This window comes from Chrysoperla carnea, chromosome 4 (assembly GCF_905475395.1).
Source record: "Chrysoperla carnea chromosome 4, inChrCarn1.1, whole genome shotgun sequence".
NCBI lineage: Eukaryota > Metazoa > Arthropoda > Insecta > Neuroptera > Chrysopidae > Chrysoperla > Chrysoperla carnea.
In genome coordinates, this window is record NC_058340.1 from 36613034 (window position 1) to 36635480 (window position 22447).

The 22447-nt window shown below is 29.1% G+C and overlaps 1 protein-coding gene across 1 annotated transcript in view; it reads left to right on the forward strand.

Annotated features, from left to right (window-relative positions):
* The first annotated feature begins 1601 nt into the window (after nucleotides 1-1601).
* The window catches only part of LOC123297453, a 53492-nt gene continuing 32646 nt past the window's right edge, over nucleotides 1602-22447 (forward strand). Inside the window, exons 1-3 of the mRNA XM_044879117.1 lie at nucleotides 1602-3672; nucleotides 9684-9840; nucleotides 10340-10447. Coding sequence (XP_044735052.1) covers nucleotides 1645-3672; nucleotides 9684-9840; nucleotides 10340-10447 — 2293 coding nt within the window. The 5' untranslated portion in view covers nucleotides 1602-1644. The remainder of the gene's footprint in view (nucleotides 3673-9683; nucleotides 9841-10339; nucleotides 10448-22447) is intronic.

The following is a 22447-nucleotide window of genomic DNA, read 5'->3' on the forward strand; positions in this document are numbered from 1 at the left end:
GACTATGTAATATTAAAAATTATGGTTGCTATGAACATGTAGTTATAGCAACCATAATTTTTAATTACAAAAACTTAAAAGAAATGAAACAGGTAATACTTTCTCACCGGATGATGATTTGTACTGTATTATAAAGAAGTCCCTAGCTCATTAGGACTTGCACAAAAATCAAAATTTTTGCTTAGAAGATAATAGTTATTTAACTGAAAAAAATCTCAAAACACAGCAACATATCGAAAAACCGTTTTCTTGAAAATGGGTCCCCAATTCATTTGCTCAAAATTGTTAAAAATAACCGTCAAAATTTTTCGATACTTATTACAAAAAATTTTTCAATAGTTGATGTCCATGAACTATCTCTTTCTTTTTATTTTCTCATGAAGCAATCAAATAAATATATCAACTAAGATATGAATTAAGATATGAATTAAGAAAATAAATTTTCCTGAATTTTCCCGAATGTGTATATAAAATATTTGAATTAAATTACAGCGAATTATATTGATTTAAAAAATTTAAATATATTAAAATAAATACATAACAAAAAAGTTGATTTGAAATCAAAAATATTATTATATTATTTTTACTGAATGCAAAACTCTATTATTATCCCACGAAGTAAATAAATTCAATTCGCACACATTGTGTTGAAAGATTTGTTTGTCAAAACTCATCTTACTACTTACTTTACTACCTACAATAAATAACTTCGTAAATCAATCTAATTATCATTATAAGTTTTAAAATGATGACTAACGTTAAGAGCTGTGTGAAGTTAGCACCTTTCAAATGAAAGTATGTTGAAAATATCATTCTTTTTTTTGGCCTACACATACGATGGATCCATATAAATTGAATTAGTTTCAGTTTCTAAAAGGTGAAAGCTAATGGCTGATAATATTCGGATTAGTATGTTCGGAATATTTGACTCTAAAACTCCTTTAAACGTTCTATGTTCCAGAACTTTTCAAACTTTATTAGTTCTGGATACACGGTTCAATTGAGTCAAGATTCTAACTCTTGTAAACATCCATGGATAATATTTTGAGGACACCAAAAAGTGAGCAAACAAATTATGCCTTGAAGCTGTATAAGCTGTAATCAGCTTCGTGTGATGATTAATTGAAAAAAAAGTTTTAGTTAGGAAAATTTTAATCGAATTTAATCTTGTTATCCTTCAGGTGCTACCTTCACACTGAAAATACTAAAGATCGTGCAAATAAAAATAAATAAATAAGAAAAACCTCTAAATGAATTCAATGTGTGACAATTAACTTATTTTTTCTCTTTTTTTCAAATTTTAAAGAAACAAAATAATTATCTAAAAATAACAAATTTATAAAAAAAAGTAAAACTGCAAGAATGTTTTAAAAATAAATCAAATATCTATCAACTATTTTTTGACAACTAATTTGAATACCAATCAACTAAATTAACGAATATGAAACACAACATGAAATATCTAATAAAAGAAATTAAAGGTTTTTCTTTTACGAACATTCTGTGATATAAATTTTTTTTTGCGCAAAGGAATTTTTGTTTTGTGATATAAACATTTAAAAATAAAATAATATATTGATTAAAAAACTCATAATGTAATAGTTAATATAAAACATAATTTTACTGTGATAATTTATTAAAACAATGGCTGATTATGGCCGTAAACGTTTAGCTGGTAGAAGAATCTCCTCAACCTCTGCACATATCGAAATGGGCAAATCAACCAAAGAACGTAAATCGAAAAAGCCAAAAGAACGATGGCTTTTGACACGAAAAACCTGGCGTTATATGGCCGATGCTGGTCGTAAACTAATACCAGATGGTGCACTTAATCGACCTGAAGATGTTCCAAAAATTGAAGCATACTTTCAAGAAGTGTGCCAACGTGAACCACGTTTTCTACTTTGGCGAAAAAGTTCGTATCCAGGTGCGTTGGGATTTCGTTCACATCGTAGTCGAAGAAATCGTAAAGGTGGTAGTTGCCGAACGAAATCTAGCTCTGCAGATGAATGTGAAGAGCTGGGAAGAAAGCAACAATTTTTTACGCCGCAACATATTTCAGGGGGTCGTTTTGATATACACAAAATGAAATTGGATTTTTTAAACAAAAATACACCATCAACATCTAGTCAGCAGTTTGGATCAGGTGGCCCTAGAAGTACATTGAAAAAATTAGATTTACCTGCAACCTCCGAAGAAGATAACGACGATGATGTAAAATTAGCTCAAATGTTAGGTGATTTTCTAAAAATTCAAGATACAAATAATGCTTCGGGTAAAGTGGATGATAAGGGAGGAACATTTGATTACCATGCGTTGGTCGACAAACTTCAACAACATTTAAATTCGATCTATGCCTCCCAAAAATCATATTCACATTCACCAAGTCGTTACGCAACCAGTGTCGAATTCGAAGGAGATTATATGCAAAAGTCATTATCAGAAACATTCAATCGCTATTTTAGTAAATCACCCAATCGACAGCAAATAATTTCGGATATTTTAACGGATCGTAAAATGTTGGAAAAATTGTATGCAGATTTACGACAAACAAAAGGTTATCGAAATACCCGAGGAGGCACAAATTCTGGTAACTTCAGTTCACATTTAGGTTCAAGATTTGTTCGACCCACGTTAAGACATTATACGACCCGTGAAATTGCAAAAGATGAGGATGAAGAATATGATTCGTATGAAGATAATAATGATTTAGGTAGTTGGAAACGTTTAGGAAAATCTCAATCGAAAAGCATGTTATCGCCACCAATGTCTCCACCACCACTAATATCAATTCAACAGGAATCGCAAGAAACAATTTACGTTAATTCTGGAATACAAACCGACCCTTTATCGGATCGTTTATTAAAAGAATTAGAAACGGAGTATCAAAATAAGTTAAAAAGTGCCAATAGTGAAACGGAAGAAGGTATGAAATCACCGGTAAAACCAAGTATCCCACGTCGTAAAAGTAGTGTCGACCATGATGACGTTTCCCAATCGGTAAGTGATACGATTAAACGGTATTTACGGATGGCGCGTAAAAAAAGTGTTGATGCTGATAAAGTGGATCGTTTTAAACGTGTGAATTACGATAAAAATTTACGGTTTATCAAAGCAAAAGGTGAAATAACTAAACCTGGTGATGACGATGGTTTAAATAAAGGTTGTCAAACGAATGACGATTGGATTACAATATATAAATTATTAGTCTTCGATACGATACCCATGTCACACGATTCACAGTCTCCTGTGTCTGGAGACGATTATGTTTTTGGTGTGGATGTCGGAAGTCGTATGACTAGTTCTCGAAGTAGTTTTGAAACAACTGTTGGCGATGATAATACTTTATTAAATACTTATCCCCAATCGGGTGTAACACCTCCACAAATTTCTCCGAAAAGTTCACCCTCGTCCCCACCTTCACCTTCTGGTTTAATTGCCAGTGGACAATCGTTCTTATCACAATTATTGCATGGCAATAAACAAAATGTTGATAAAAATCATTCCTCAATAAATAATCACCCTGTAACAGCTGGTGCTGCAGTCGCCATGCAGAAATCAAAGTCGTCATCGAGTGTTGGCAGTCGTTTAGTCAGCAAGAAAATATGGCGATCCAGATCGAAAAGTCAGACGCGTGCTACGACGGGAGCAACATGCACGTGGACACCACAAGTAAGTTTTAATTGTTATTTGTTTGCATTTTTAAAAATTAATCCCGTTTTTATAATGAAAAATCATTCAGTAATTCAGGCACATTTATGACTAACACTAATGCGTGTGCGCTTACAACACTCGCTATCATGTGACACTCTGAGCTCTCTGTCTTTCAAAATAAAACTAATTTCCAAAAGCATCTGCGTTTTTTCATTTCACTGCTGATACTTAAAAAAAATTTTAATCCACAAATTATATGAAAAAATAGTAAATGTTTATTTTCTTAAAGTAAATGTATACGCATATTTATATCTACAGGATGACCATTCTGCTTGTTACACAGTTATTTCTAAGTTATAGTCAAATGTGTATTCTTAAACTTATTTTACTTTAGTTTCGATTTTAACACACTAATATTAACTTCACTTATAACTAACAAACGATGTAATAAAATCTTAGGTATAAGTCGATTTTGACCTACTTGTCATTATCCAAGTAACTTGAAAATTGATCCATATATCATGCTTTGATAACAATACAATAATTTTATCCTATTATTCTGACCAGGCTAAGCGATCTTACCTTTATTACTTTAATAATATTATCTTAAATAATAATAGTTATCCTAACGGTTAGGTGGTATAGTGGTTAGCCGCTCCTAAAGTGGGAGGTTGTCAGACCGAAATCCAGCCTCGTTAAAAAAATTTTTTTATTATACTTACCCAAACAATACACAATCTTGAATTTAGTGAAATTTAAAATCAAAACACGATTTATTGCACTAAAAAATGGATAATAATTTGAATTGTAATATAAAAATCAAAGTGTAGGGTGGTTGATATCTGTCAATTCAGATAACTCAAAGAATGAATGTAGAGACCATCCCACGCTTTAAATTTTACATTACAATTAAAATCACTACCCGTTTTTAGCTCAATAAAGCGTGTAAGATAGAAACAGCTGCACCTACAAGCTTGTTTAAAAAATGGATTGATCTGATTATTCACTGAAACTTTCCTTTGATTAAAGTTCTTAAAAGCTTAATTCCATGCTCAGATGGACAATTAGAAATTCTCTCAGGTGGACAATCGGATTCTTTACGAACAATTAGAAACTGATTTAATACGGTGTACACAATTGATGAAATGACAAATTCATGATTTATTCCATTATTTCATGATTTATTCGACAAAAATTATTGAATCAATTTGGCCATTGCAACTTGTTAACAGTTGGTTTTTTGCTATCAGAATTTTAGGGAATGTAATACATTACTGTAGAATGAATACAAATCCTGCTAACATAAATTCAAATCTTCTGATTTTTATCTAAAATAAAAGTTGATTTCTCACAAAACTTACATTATTTTATCTCTCTGTTTTTTTCATTTCATGATTTAAAAAATATATTTTTTTCAAGGAATTTAAAATATTTTATTTTTTGTTTTCGATTTGTATGTACCTACTTTTACAGTATTTAAGACGATTATTACTTTCTACCAATACATAATATTGTAATTTTTATAAGAAAAAATTCCAAGTAATTCTTAGTTAAATTCTTTTGTAGATTTTCTAAATACTTTTACATCATTTAATTTGTGTAGGTATTTCCGAGAAATCAAGACAAATTGTTTTCATCCATCCATAAATAAAAGTGTGTTATTAGTATTCAAAAAGTTTCCTTATTCTTCTACTTCTTGCGCACAGTAATATTGTCCGGATTTTAAAGTTTTCCAAGTAAAGATGTGACTCGTTGAGGTTTTGGATCTCCACCAGGTCGACACGTTTCGACAGGACACCATAATTCTATATATATTCCATATAATTCACATGTGCAGATGTTACAGTCTACTTTCCATCTTTGGTTAACGTAATTACATGGTTCTAAAAAAAAAAAATCCAACAAATAAAAAAAAATCCAGTATACATCCATACTTGCTGTGATGTTTAGTATCTACAAAAATTTAGAGCACAAACAAAAATAATATGTTTATAACATGCCTACCTCGAGGTATACCCCGTGGCCAGTTAGACAGCGGTAATATTTTAACTTCTTGTTTAAGAACTTCATTTTCTTGTGCTGCAGTTCCTATTATTTGTGTTAAACCGACACAAAGAATTACAGCTATTTTCAATAGAAACATTTCAAGTTTATAAATTTCAACTAAATAAATTACACAAAATATTAAATACACAAAATAATAACGTGTTTGATTTGAAAAAATAAAAACTTACTAATATATTTCACGAATATTTTGCTTAATTTATACTAGTGATTATTAATTTTAACCGACTTCAAATGCAAATGGAGAGTTATACGAGCAGAAGAACATTTTACTTTGCATAAAAACCAAAATGATCGTATAACAATACAACAAAATCACAAGTGTAGTCTAAATATGAAATAAGAAGGAATTTTTAGTATAATTTTTCCATCGATATCAGGTACTAAATCAAAATGAAATTATGAGATTTTAATATGAATTTCCGCTTATGATTTTGTCCTTTTTTTGAAGTAGTCATACTTTTTTGTTAAAAGGTTTTAATTTAACTACGTTTTTGCTATTATAAATTATATTGCATTTTTAACTTTAATATATTGTGATTTTATAGTTTAAAAGATCATAAATCATCTTGCAGTGATTAAAAAAACAGTATTAAAACCAATAGGTACTCGGATAAAACTAAACACTACCTATACAATAATTCTAGAAATACTGATCGTTTATACAATTTTTTTTGCTAAAAGAATATTTTCGGAATTTCTAAGGGAGTTAGTTTTACTTTAAGAGAGATCGTAAGTTGTACAATCAAAGGTGATATAAATATGATTCCCTATTCATTTGAGATCATGTCATTTTTATCTAACAACTAACGGCTGATCTGATCCGCCGAAATAGACGTTTCACATCAAAATTACTGCATTGATCGTAAAAATTTCAAACAAAAGGGATTGTTAATTTGTTTAAAAATTGTCGACAATTTTCGTTCCACATTATAAGAAACGCCCTTATTCAGTAAGAATAGTTAATGATATTAATTTTTATTCTTGAAATATTTATGTTGAGTTTGACGATAGATAATTTAAAATATTTTTTCGTGAATCCTATTTGAACTGACAAGTTTTTAATGAGTGTAATAATTACTATAATCAGTCTCAGTCAAAAACTATCATTCTGGTAGCCGAAATAACTTAATAGTTATGACCTATTTATGTCTTTTTAAATATGTATTTCGGTAAATATTATAGAAATTGAAAAATAATATATTTAAAAAAGAAAATTGATTTAATATAATACCTTCAACAACAAAAAGTTAAAACATTTTTTTTTTTGCCCCTCTTGTTAAACTATTTCAAGTATGATGAAAAATAAGTCCATTTAGGTCTTACCCTTTAGTTGTATAACGCATATTTTTTCACCACAACACAAAACAAAAATAGATTTATTGCTGATTGAAAAATGATTTTACTCTAAATGAATTTTGTAAAACTTATTTGAAATTTAAACAATTTTTGATATTTTATGAATAAAAAAAACTATACCCAAAAATAGTCTTTTAAAAGCATGTGAAAAAGGCCTTCTACAAAAAAGATTATAAGCGCTGGAGAATAATTTATTTAATTTACTAATGAAAGTCAAACAACATATACTACGCAAAAAAACCCCTAAAATAATAGTCTAGAAATCCCATTGGAATACATTTAACTACTCTCAAAGGTTAATTTTATTTCATACACAATTTTCAAATTAGTTTCATTAGCAATTTACAAACTTTGAAAACATGAAATTAGAATATACCTTTTGAGTGAAAAAAAACACTGAATGTTTTACGATCTTTACCTTTACTTTATCGATGATGAAACGAAAATGTTTAATATTTGAATGTTAAATTTGATAATTAAGTAAGAAATTTGTTTTAAAAAACTAAGTTTGTTTTTTCTATACAGATTTATAGATAAAACTGACACTAAAAAATTAACCAAAAGCGTTAAATTTGATGTTGTTTGCGTTTCTCTTCTAAATGAAAAGATGATGAAAAGAAAAAATCGTTTGTGCTTTTTTACAGACCGTATGCGTATGAACACAAAGTTGTACAAAAATGAATAAAATAAGTTCTCAAACGTCTGATCGATTTTTCTGTGGCATCGCAGCTTCTAAATGGATGAATCGATTTTGATTTGTTTGTTTGCTTGAAAAATAAATATCGATAGTGTTCTTAGCTAGGTTTCAAGAAAGCTGCTCAGCCTTTTGAAAATCATCATCTCCGTTCTAGTTGTTGATGAAGAGATATAAATCTTCCTTAGGCATGAACTTTGTTTTGTGTCTTACACTTTAGTCTTTGTACTTTTGGAATTAACTGTTTCTGCCTAGCATACTTGGTGTTGTACTTTGATCTTGCTCTTACACGCATGCAAGATCAAATAAGACTGGCAAGACCAAGACTAATGAGTTAGACAAAGATTCAAAACCCATTACACTGAATTCGTTAAACAAAGATAGTCAAATACAGTCCTGGTTTTGGTCTTGGCTTAGCTCATCACTGATACACAGTCATGTTAAACTTATAACTCTTTTTTGATTCCCATTATCGATTTTCTTTGGCGAAAACAATTTTGTACGAGATATGCTGTATCTAACTTCTTTATATGCGTTTGGATACAAATGATTTAATCACATTTAGAAAAAGATATGACGTATGAGCTCCTCTTAATGACTGGAAAACCATATGTTTAAGTTCGTTTTGTTTCGAACTTATGGTGTGAAAACATATTTAAAGAAAATATTAAAAAAAATAAAGTAAAAATTGGTGTCATGGCCGTTATTCTCAATATACGTACGTGTGTGTAATATAAAATACTACTATAAGAACGGTCGGTAAAGATTATATACAAATTTAATTTTACGTCAATGCATCTAAATTTAATATGTACGCCTGTTATTTTTGGAAAACAGTAGTTTTTATAAAATCATATTATTGTTGTAAAGTTTTAAAAACTATTTTTGTATATTGTAAATACAATTTTATGCTATACTGTATACACAACTGTTAATAGTAAGGTTGTTCAAGCCATATAATATGGGTTATTTTGCATTTTGCGATAAGCATATGGAATCCCATATATACACGTTGTTCTGTTATTGACAGCAGAAAACTATACCAGTAAATTAAGCTCATCAAGGCAAATGGAAACGATCTTTACCAAATTTCGATCTGAAGCCTGATTCGGGAAATGTGGCTATGAGAAAAATAGACAGAATTACGAATTCACAGACCTCTATAATTCATTAAATTTGATGTTCCTCTCGCTAAAAATTGTGTATTCAAAATTCAAAAAACTCTTCGTGGCTTGACTTGACGACGAGTTTATTATCTTTAATATTTAAAGGTAACGCACGATAAGGAAAATAGTGTTAAAAATGCTATTTTTTACAATAGACAATGCTCTGAATGAATCCAGAGAAATTTAACATATTTTTTCTCATATATTATCGTTTCTCCGAATATAACTATAATGAAAAATAGTGTCAATAATATTTTATGGTGATGTATGTAGTGTTTATATAATAAAATAATATATAAAATACTGACTAGAAAGTTTGAAAGTTATAGTTAAATATTAACTTAGAAAAGTAATAAAACACATACTTAGTTAGAAAATCAATTTGATGATTGCAGAAGTTAAGCAGAGAAGTGTGCGATATTTAAAACGCTGTAAAAATAATTATAATCAATTTTTCTAAAAAATCTTTTTACCGAGATAACTAAATTTGTTTAAAAACACAATAAAATTTGCTTAAGAAAATAATAAACATCTCTTAGTAAAGCATTTTCTTCTGTGTGCAGTTTAAGATGGTACAAACATAAAATGGAATAATTAATAGGGTTTACTTTTACAGGATTTTCGTAAACGCACACTTCTCTATCCTATCTTGTATACGGATATAATATAAGTTAACAACGTAACTTTTATATAAGTTTGTGAAGTTATTCGACATTTTTATAATTATGTTTTTCTTTTCCTCAAAGGGGCAGTGTACGTGGACGAACGTGACTGGACGTCAAGTAACGTTACAAGATACAACTTTACTTCAATTAACAGAAGTTGAACGACGTGTATTACAAAAAGTTGCTCTGGCGAAATTACAAGCTTTGAATCTTGGTGTAACGGTTCGAATACCCAGTGGTATGTGTTTTAATTTTAATTTTTTAGTTTGTGCCAGCTAGTATTTTCCATAAACATCAAAGATCAAAATGAGACAATTTCCATGTCTTTTGAAGTATCTCAAAATTTCCAGCAATGTAACTATAATCTACTTTTTTGAATGACGTCATTCGTTTATTTTGTATACAAAAAACACATGTGGAGTCAGTTACGTTAGATATAAATCAAAACTTCCTTCAATGGAGCGCCTATTATTTTTTCAAATTCATGAAGTCGGTATATACAGACGAAGAATTCGTCTTACAGGGAACTGTTTTGTGTAACTAATTTCAAAGCTCATTTTTGTAATAGAATATTTCAACAGAAAACAATGAAAATATCAAAACATTTTTCTTCAGAATTTCGTAACGAAAATTTCGTAAAAGCAAAGAGATCACGATTTTATTTCACAAACTGTGGTACCTTACTCTCTTTACAGCTTGGCAAATATCGTGCTATTTTAAATGTTTTCTGTTTCCAGATTCAACGGCTGTACCGGTAACAAAACCAAAACGGCGTGCCTACCTTTTAAAAAGGAAAGCGTTAACAACAAGTTTCTTCGATAACACACGAACGGACAAAGATAAAGGTAAATATTTTTTATTATTTAAATTTAATAAATTGATAAACAGTTTTTAATAAGCGATTTAAAATTGGAATTCGCCAAAAATCTTTTAAATGGTCGAAAGATTTTTAGTATAATATAGAGTAAGATTTTATGAAAATAGAGACAACTAGTTTGAAATTTTCACTAAAGAGAAAGAAATATTTTAACATGATCTTTGATGAATAAAATCTATTCAAATTAGATATGAAAAATTAATATCTAAAATGATTAAAATCAGCAACTACAATTTAGCAGAAATTATCTATTTAATCAATGAAGTCAGCCATGCGGCTTAAGTGTGCTTAGGTCGTAATCTCTTCTATTTTCCGACCAAAAAATAGAAAAGAAGATTGATATTTTATGTTTTTAATATTGAAGAATTACATTCAAGACCTAACGCCACTGGATACTATCAATAAATTGACTTAACGTGACGCAAGTTAATCGGAGGCAGTAAATTGTATTTCCTCGGTGGTTTCCTCCGTATTAGGATAGAATTGCAAAATTTGAAATCTATTGTTATAGAGTTTAATCATTTTAAAATGGGTTTGTAAATATACAAAATCAAAAGAAAAGTTTGATAAAATCTTTTAATTATTCTTTAAAAAACTGAATTTTCGGTAGGTAATTTTTCAAAAGAAGTGTAAAATTAATTATTTAATAACAAAACAAACAAATATATCCTCTTTTTTTATACATAAAATAATTAAATTTTTTATATTTATAAACAATGCACATGTTAATTGTTTTATTACTATTATTATTTTTAAATACATTTCATTCTTTTAATATTGTATCTGAAAATAGCATTTAATATTTATTACTGAGGTTGGAATATTTTATGAGTCACGGTAAGCACAGCATGCGAAAATATTCAGACTTTAATGATTGGATGATGGATGCATTTGTATATTCAAACTAGGTATCTTATCATAATTCTGGTAAGATCACCAAAGTAAAATGTCACTCTGACATATATTCAAGGTAAAATATCCGTAAACCCGGATTTTACATAATAATGTAGACGGTTATTCATGTGAATTTCTAAAATAAAAATTTATTAGTCATTTAAAAGATTTGCAATCAAAGTTGAAACTTTTTGCATGTGCTAAATGTACTTGTTGACTTTACCGACTCAGTAGCAGAGCAAGTTAAGGCATCTTAGCTTGCTTTGACTACTGCCTTGGAGGTTGTGTGTTCGAATCCAGGCAGAGTGAACAAAACTAATTATTGGGGCGGTAATTTGATCACACTTTCGTCGCTTGGATAAGAACGAAGTAACCGATTGCACCCAAATCATATCATGAATTGTATATTCGGATGTAGTTTATAAACTTTTACTGATTTTGTTCAAAAACAATTGTATATTCGGATGTAGTTTTACTGATTTTGTTCAAAAACAACTTAAAAATACCTGATGAATTTTTGGTAACCAGAAAGCTGTTTTATTAAAAAGCTTACTCGTTTTATTAAAAAGATAAACAAAAATCAATTTAATTAATCCAACTGTGTATGTAAAATTTGTATATGCATACATACGATGTATAAGTATTATGCACAGTTACACGTGCACACTTTTTTCACAAATGGTGTACACATATAGCAGCAATTCTATGCGAATCACTACGATATTTTTAAAAATTTTTTCTTACTGTTAACATTAAACATGTATACAACTTTATTTTTGTAAGTCATAAAAGTATTTATAGTTCAATCGAATTTTGAATTTTTAAATAACCAACCACTTAACGACTATTGGTAAAATTGTAATATACCTATTAAAAAATATTACGTTTATTTTTAAAAAAAGTTGTTATTATTATTCGAAAATTATACAGAACAAGGCAGAGAAGTGTGCAATTTTGAAAACGCGTTAAAAAGAAGTCCTGTCAATTTTTGTGAATTACCTTTTTACTACCTTAGAAATTCATGAATTCAGTAATCTTTTTAAGAAAATCCTTTAACAATAAAAAATTATCTTTGTTTTAAACAAATTGTGTTGTTTTCTAAGCGAAATCCATCGCTCTATTGTCACCAGATTAATTACAAGAAAAACATGCATAGATGATTGGAAATCATGACTTACTGATTTCCAATACAATTAACCTCATTGGTATAATTACTTAAAAGCACAATAATTACTTAAAAACACAATTAATTTTTCTTCGGTACGTAATTTTAAAAAATTGTTTTATATAGTTTGAAGTATTAAAAAGATAATTTGGAAAATTTCATGGGATGTCATTTTACAATGTTTTCAAAATCGCATACTTCTCTGCCCACCCCATATGCAGCTATTATATGAAAAATCTATAATAATTAAACCAAAAACGTAACTCATTTTCAGTGAAAGTAAGGATGGGCTAGAATGACTGAAGTATGGTGGGACACACTTAGACCATGAAATCCGTCGTAACTCCAAAAACAAGGTTGGCCCATCTCCCTGCTTACCGTTTAAAACAGCTACATGTTTAAGTACAAGACTTCGGATGTCGGAGAGCTTTGTTGGATCTCTCTGTCTAATTAGTAGCTTAAAATGTATCTTAAATGTTCTTATCCAAATTTTCTGCATAATTTCACTTTTTGTTACCTCTTATCATCAAAATCTTATCTTATCTTATCAAAATATGAAAATACTGTAAATTTTCATATTTTGATAAGAAATACAAAAAAATAAAAAACTTCATGCGTATATCTTCTTGGATAGAAAGTGCATTTTCTGGATATAAAGAAAATAACGATTTACCATATTAGTGTAGGTTCCAGGAAACTGTTATGACTCTAGGGATTATTTTGTTGAAAATTTCCATCTTCTTTGATTCAGTATAAATATTTTTATACCAAAACAATTGAGGCAACAAATTTATTCAGAATAAACATATTTATACCAAAACAATTGAGCCAACAAATTTGTATTTAAGTTCGTAGAATTATTATTGGTGAATTACACATTAATTACTGAGAATTGTTCCTGTCAAATCCAAGTGTATTTATTGTATTATATAATTATTATAAATTATTTGATTAATTCTCATCTGAAAATGATAGTATTTATTTTAATTCAACATGATCAGTTATTATCACGTTTACTTGTAATATGATAACATAGTAACATGTATTTATGTGCCTACGCCTATAACTAGTATTCAATACATGTAATAAATATATATACATATTCAAGTGCCTGGAATACCATCAACACTACAAAAACTTAATTATAACTTTCATATATAAAGTGTAAATACAATATTAAATATAAAACTCCAGAGGATATTTTTATTTCGCTATGTAGGAATAATTTGTAATATAATAAAGAAGACTATATAACTTTTTTAGTGGTTCATAACTTCAAAATAATACAAAAACTGACTTTATTGGAGAGATAATTTTATGTCATTAATGTTTGAATATGATTTCGGTTATGTGGCTGCGAGTAAATGGTGCAATCTAGATCAAAAAATTCCTCATACTTCGAAGCAATCAGCGGTCGTATTTTGTCAATAAGTGGCCGAATATTGTAATGCAAGTGTTCCAAGTGTAAAGGCAAATTTACAGGTCCATTAAAAATTTGATAAAATTGCGAACCAAACTAAACATCAACTATCTGCTGTTAAATCGGTTATCAAAGAAAAAAGTGTGGCCAACTCAAATATTTGAACCTCTAAAAAGACATTTTATATTTGAGAACTGCAAATTACTCCCTTAAGAAACCATCCTAAGTAAGAGAAAGTTAGGTAGCGATAGGAACGTACCTGTAGTACTGCAGAAAATTTCACAGTGAAAAAAACGAAGAAACGATGTATCATCTCCTGTGTCACTGACCAGTTCTGGCAAAGAGAAGAATAACACACTCTTCGGTGATCTATCGGAGGCTTTGATGACGCCTTTTGCTGTCATTAAATAGCTCCATGTATCACGGGTGGTATTATGGCAAAAGTTTTTCACCCCGATTAATTCTGTAACAATAACATAATCAATATAAACTCTGAAAATTTCTTTTTCATATTAATTTAGCTAGCCTGTAACTATCGCGAAGCCTGTAACTAAAATATTGATTTAAGAAACACTTACAACTTTAAGTGTACTAACAAACTCACCGAAAACAAACTGATATCGACAATTTACCCATTGGCAATTGAATGATTACCAAAATAAGTATCCTAGTGGTTTTAGTGTAGTGATAAAAGTATGGAAAAAGTTGACTTCCAATTCAGAAGTATTATTCAAATTACTAGTTTTGCTAACTTTCAAATCAAATATTTCTCGATGTTACGATAGTAAACATATCATACTTTTTAACATTACACTGTCATCGAAGCATATCTATCCTTTAATTTATTTGTACTCAAATAAAAAATGTACTTGGTAATTTCAGAGCGTATATATATAGGCTCTGAAGAGCTCTACGCACATGAAGCTGCAAAAGTACTAAAAATCAATTTTGTACATAAAAACTATTACTCGTACTAAAATTGTTATTCATAGATATTGGAACAACTAAAATTTGAAAATATGCTATTAATCGTACATAAAAAAAAACACAATAACAATAATGATTCCATACCGTGAAGGAAAGTATGGCTGAGTGCCATGACTATGAATATAATGTTGATAAATTCAAGGACATAAATTGAATTTCTGATTTATTGTTATGTTATTGTTTTGGAGAAACAATATTTAAACAAAATAAAAACTTTGTCTTCACAAAAAGAAATTTTTTTTACTTATTTTTTTACTTTTGAGACAAGGTTTTAGTCAATTATTCGTCGAAGGTAAGACCCAGAGAACTTCTTCATTGTTCAAATTGATCAAAATTCCTAATAACGAAAATTTGCCGTAATGGTTCTGTACAATTTTCGCCGTCCTTTACGTTCCATTACAAAAATATATGTAATTATTATATATGCTCTTACTCTCAACATTTCCCGACCAGATAATGAAAAAGTAATCTTGGCAGATGCATCTGCTGTGAAATTTCTTTTGTGTTCTTTTTTCATATTCTTTGATAATCGAGAGTTCCAAGGCCTGCTGTTAATTTTTATCAAAATTTTGACTTTCTGCTGATATTAATTAGACTGTTTGGATAACTGTACAGATGTCAATACATGGTTAGGTTAGTTTAGGTTATATTGGCTGTCCACAAAGGACACACTTATTCTATAGAGCCCATTGTGATATCATATTTTACCACCTTTTCCGCGGATAATTTCATTTATCAGCGCCTCAATTTCAGAGGCTGAGCGCACCTCCTTCATATATAAACCATGCACTACACCAGCCCATCACGACTATTAATTGAATTCATTTTTGTTGCGACGGCGGGAATCGAACCCGCTACCCTGGGATACCACGGACGGAATTGGTTACGCCTTAACCAACTGAGCTACCTGGGCGAAAATTTTTTACATAAATACTAACACAATTAATTTTATGTTAGTTTAATATCTTCCACGTACATGCTCCTTCTGCGACCTCTCGTCTTTAGACACGTATATCGATAAGGTGTGATATACTTACTCCATACGGAATTAAAGATTGGACAAATTGAATTTGCCTAAAAAATTAAATGAAAAGTTTATTTCAATCAAGACTAAAATTTTCATCTTGTTTCATTACATATACTGCTACAATTTTGTAAAAGGAGGTGTATTTACATGAATCAAAAAATTTGTGTTTACTTGCTAAAAATTTATAAACTAATTGGAAGAATATTAAAATTGGCATCATTTTGTTATATTTCAGCCATAATCTAATTACAAAATAAAATGTAAAAATTTTATGTACGATCATCACACTAAGGATTAAAATATTATAATAATATTAATTAATTTTAAAATTAGTCATCATTTTAATTATATAATTATTAAATTTATCAATATTATATTTATTTCATAAAAGTGGTTTTATCCAGTGACTTGCATAACCTAAAATAATTTTGCTAATACGGTGGCTAATAGTGCAAGATTTCGTAAAGTAGCGATATTTATATGATTCTGTTTGCCTATTTTTAAAGGATTGATAAAGAGTAGTATGGTAATAAAAAAAATAGAGGGTCTAATCGTGATTCGATTGTCATTTATGGAAATAGTATTTTCCAATTTTCGTGTTTTCTATGGCTTTTTTTAATTTTTCTCAATGTTAAAAGGCAGCTATTGAAACCTCGATACTTGAAAAAAATGACAGGCGGTGTGTAACAGTCGAAAGTTTTAACAAAATGCTTTTGTTTTTTACAACTGCACGATTTTTTAGTCAGTTGCAGACAGCTTGGACGATTCTTTAGTCAGCTGCGAAGAGCAGTTTTTGACGTATCTTCTAGTCAGTAATTATCTTTTAACATACGCGGCAACTAATATATTTATTCGCTCTAATATAGATTGGAAACTTCTAAAAACTTTCGGCTCAAAAGAATTACTTTTGTATTGGTTACTTTTATGGTGGAAGCGCAAGGAAGCAGTACATTTAAAAAGTTTAATGTACTTGCCTTTATCATGTTTTTGGACCTGGAGGAAAAATCAATTTACATGATGATTTTTTAAAGCTAATAATGTTACAAACTAACTTATACTATGAGTAAATCATTAATAAAATTTCGAGATAAATTATGGTAGAAGTTAGTTAAACATCCAAGAATGAATAGACCGCAGGGTCATGCCTAGAAAACCTATTGATGTCGTCAGTTTTGAGGGGTTGTACATGTGTGTATTGTTTCACCGGGTCCAGATAATGGATAACCTCGTTTGTTTTTGTTATTCTAACAGACAGATATCCTCGAATACTAAATGGGAAAATCCTTCTTTTCTACATTCAATAAAATGGAGCATTCCTTGACCCACACCTTGGAAATTGCAATTTTATGAGTGTATATTTATTATTATTATTTGAAGGAATGGGAATATGAATCTATCTGAAATGTTCCGACTGCCGATATCTAAATTTTCAGAATTTTAGAATTCACAAAAAAAGGTATTAAATTTTGTATGTTCATTAAAAAATAATATATTTTTTGTAGACTTGTAGTCTGGGATATTCGATATTTAAAACGATGATATAATTATTAATTTATTTCAAAAAAATAGTAAGTACACCATGGATTTTTCAACAGGTTTCTATAAATACATGTGTTAAAAAATAAAAATTTATATACATCAGATTTTATAATATTATTAATTGAAATGAAAAACTTGATAGTATTAGAAAATGTTATGGCAAATGATCAAAACTTTAAAAACAGTTTAAAAGCAGCAGAGAGACACGAAACAGTAGCGATGTTGTTTTATTAGAAAAAAACAGTTCAAATTCGAAAGGTCACGAGGGGGCCACCTAAATACAGGCATTCGAACAACAGGTGTACAATACACTATACGTATATACATTATGTACTATACAATATACGAAATACAAGGTCGCAACCACGCAAAAATATTTAATAGAATATTAGTTGTAACACGAAATTAAATTTCTCTTTAATATTTTTAATTTTTTTAATATAATTAAATTTATTTTCAGTTGTCTATTTCAGATATTTTTTTTAATTTTAATTTTAATTATAGATTATGTGTGTGTTGCAGTAAATTAAAATTTTTAATTATTTTAATTGTTCTATTTTTCTCGATATTTTACGAAGTTTACTAAGGTATACTAAGTTTAGTCCCAAGTTTTTAACGCTTAAAAATATTGATGCTATACACAAAATTTTGGTAAAGGTATTCATAAAATCACCTAATTAGTCCATTTCCGGCTGTCTGTCTGTCGTCTGTCTGTCATCTGTCCGTCTGTCATCACGATAACTCAAAAACGAAAAGAGATATCATGCTGAATTTTTTATAGCGGGCTAGAACAAAAGTGTAAGTGTAAAAAATGTTCCTTGGAAAAAATAAACAACTTTTGTTTGAAAATTTTTTTCGTAAACATCAATGTTTACCCCTGAGAGCGGAAGATTGTATAGTATGTATTATATGGGAATATCAGTTATATATGTGTGACATGTATGATGTATGTGTAATAGGGCAGAGTAATCAACACTGTCTTACATGGCATTTCAACAATTAACTCAGTCAATTGTTTTCACTTGTTCTTTTTTTAACTCCCGACTTAAAAGATGGATATTATATTTTTTCTGTGTGCCTGTCCTTGGCAGAATAATTGCTTAACGGGTGTACCGATTGTGATTTTTTTGATCGAAAGTGTTCTTTGAATAATTGCTTAACGGGTGTACCGATTGTGATTTTTTTGATCGAATAAGTGTCCGATAAGAACTACAAAAGAGATGATGATCTTCTAACAGCTCAATATATTTTCTTGAAATATAGCTAAGAATTTTCAAGAAACAGATCACCTTTCAAAAAAATTCAAAACTCGTTCTTCTGTTTAGGATTTTTTTGCTGTTTTCAATCAAAATTGCTGAATGTACGATATTTGCACAAATACAACTGGATTCTCTCTTAATTTTGAAATAGTGAAAATAGTGACTTTTCACTATTTCAAATAGTGGTATGCTTCTCACTGGCAAATAGTGAATAGTCACTACAAAGTTGTGATTTGTTATACTGTTCACTGTTTCGTTTTTAGAGGGTTGATTAAAATTTTTTGAAAACAAGAAACTGTGAGACGCTCAAACTGCAATGGACTTTCTAGTGATTGCGTTAATGAGGCACCTGCGAGCAATGGTGCTTACTAAGTATACTTGGGCGTATTCCCGAACTCACTAATTTACAGATGGTTTTGCCTTTGCCTGCCCCGTGCCAGATATTATTATAATAATAAAACAAAAACTATAAAGTAATTAATAATTCGCCTTTTTTTAATAGATAAAGTATGCTATAATAATTTAGCAGGCAAAAAATCGATTACTGTGAGGTGAGAGATGTCCCTATCTAAGTTCAATGAGGAAATGAATATCTGAAATTTTTTAAACAAAGAATGTCTTCAAATAAACTCTTAAAATAAAATTCTACAACCCATTCGTTAGTATGAAAAAATCCCTAATAAAATCTGAAATATTGTAAATGGAAATAAAAATTTGGAAAACAATTTGGAATTGGATGTATAAATAAAAAAACTGGTGACATTTTTTTGAACTATCTTGTAAATTCACATCAATCCATTATAAATATAAAATGTTTCATAAATATATTTGCACTATATCATCTTAAGCATATCTTACCCCTTAAATAATTCAAAACCGCAAAATTAAGAGTCTAGTCTTATTTGACAAAAGGCTTATTCGACACTCTTTAGACTGTTCTCAAAGATGGAAATTTAAAATAAAATGCCCTTAAAATTTAGTTTTCGAATCACATTCTGATATCATTCTTTATTACTGCTTAAAAAACTGTTATGGGCTACCCACGGTATAACAAATTTCAATTTCCGTTTCTGCAGGAACGTAATATTTCCATATCCGTGTGTTTTCTTTACATAAAAATTTCTTACGGATTTTCTTTTACGAAATCAATGATATGTGATAAATAGCTTCAAACAAGCATGGCTTGTTATCTCACAACACAATACAGTTACAAAATGAAAATAAACAGTTTATGTAATTTCCATATTTGTTCCATCTTTTTGAAATAACAAAATACAACCATTTATATTTTTTACGAGTACACTTACATCAATAAAACACCCTTGAAATGAAAATTTGTTAGTATCTTTAAAAAGGCATGTATGTAAAATGAACAAGGATGTCATACCAACAAGTGAAATTTACATTTAAAAAACCCCCGACAAATGCGATTTATTCCTTGTAAACCGGTTTTTGAAGACTTAGCTATAAAATGTTCTCAATCAAGGCGCTTCGACTGTTTTTTGGCTACGATGCCACTGAGAAACACACAGACGCAGAGATAAACACTTTAAACCTATTATTAACTTCTTAAATCATTATCAAAGTGATGATCAAGGACATCAGATGAGATGAAAAGGGTAACTAGAGAGCTATCATTTTTTGGAACAAATTTTTGGAAATATTTTAATTGAAATTGAAATATTTGAGTAGAGTTTGTTTTTTTTGAATTATTGTTTTGAATTACCTAATTATTTTACCATTCCACTTTTCAAAATGAATTGAGCCAGGTTTATTTAACCATTCAAACTGAATCGATTATGAAAATCGTCGCCAATTTTTTAGTTTTTTCGAGAACAGGACTCTTAGCTCGCACTTGAAACATAGCTAAGAACATTCTCCGTTAAATTACCTCTCAAAATCAAACCAAAGACAGACAGACAAACACACAACCACGCCCACATATAGCGGTCAAACTCATAACACCCCTTTTTTAATTCGGGGGTTAAAAATGGTTCTTTAATTATATAGTTCTAAGGTTCATAAAGATTTTGAGGAGTGACCAGAATTTGAGAAGTGTTCTCCCTTTAAGCTATTGAATTGCGGTGGCCGTAAATTTCGGTGGTTTTATTCGGAATCAGGTGAATATTTCTTATTATTAAACATTGAAGAGAATTCATATTATGGATGTTGGGAGTCTGACAAACTCTAGTTATCCTGTGGGAATTGTAACAAGTCTTGTTTGAATACAGTTTTTTTATTAAAATTTTTACTAAAAGCTCTATAGTTTTAAAACAAATTTTTGCATGCATGGATTCTTGAATAGTTTGCTACAAAGAAGCATTATTAAGTCTCGAAAGGTTGGTTTTACAGAACCTTTAGCAATACGGAAATATTGCAAAAAGATTACTTTATCTTCTTGACAATAATATGTATATTTATTTTACCGAGTAGGTACCGTAGAGTGATTTTTATTTGCTCAAATACGTATCCACTCTAACTTCTATGTACAAACTTCAACAGTTTTATATCACCTCTATGTATATGCAACCTAAACTGTATGACTAAAAAAACGTTCTTGGAATTTTTTTTTATTCAATTTTCTGCAACATTTCTGTATCCTTCCAACAGATTTTTGAGGCTATAATTATGAATATCTCTGATTTATTTTTAAATTTAGATTTTTAGGATCTTTGGGTCCAAATTAATATAGTAACTGGTTTATTTTAAAATCAGGTGAAATTGTTTCGATTTTTTAAATTTTTGATAAGCAATTTCTAAGATCATTTTGACTTTAAAAAGAACGAAAATTGTGTTAGAATTGGTGAAAAATTCGTAGTTTTTGCAACTTGTAGGAGTATTTTAAATACAACTTGACACATTTACACATTTTTAATAGAAATATAGCTCTGACCAATTTTTTAACTAAATTTTTGTTTTTCTTAGGTCAAAATTAGTCTATTAAATCAGTTACTTACAAATCAGGAAGAACATTTTAAATATTTTCTGGGTTTGGATACCCTTAAAAATTTCGAAAAAATAGAAAAATTTTTTTTGCTGGTGATTTTGGTAATATCAATTTCTAGATAATTTTTTATCCAAGAATAACGAAAAATGTAATAAAGTTGGCTATAAATTGGTGGAATTAGTTGCCACCTGATTCATTTTCGAAGTGATTAATCGAAATAACTGTTAAAATTATTCAATGAAATGAGTTATTTTAATGAATTTTTGGTCGTCCCAGATAGATTTTGGAGATATTAATATTTCAGAATGATAGCTTTGCGAAAAATTTAAATAGATACTAGTTTTCCGTGGATTAAAGATATTCTGGAGACTATACAATTAAAAAATAATTATGTAGTTTTTTTCCAAAAAACAGATGTTTGCATATTTAAAGTTAATAAATGGTTCACATGGACGTGATTAGAATAAATCTCACCAAATATTAAGGAGTGCATTTTGTTCAATTGTATATATACATATCTCGTACGTAAACTTTTATGAGTACCAATTATTTATATAAATAATATTTCTTTGAATACAAAATGATAATATAGCAACTCTATTTTTTTTTCTATATGAATATTTTTATAGTTTCATCCTTAGAGATTTCTCGAATAACAATAAAAACTTGACTTATACTTGAAATATAAAAAGTATATTATCAACATTTATGACTATTCTAATGGAAATTC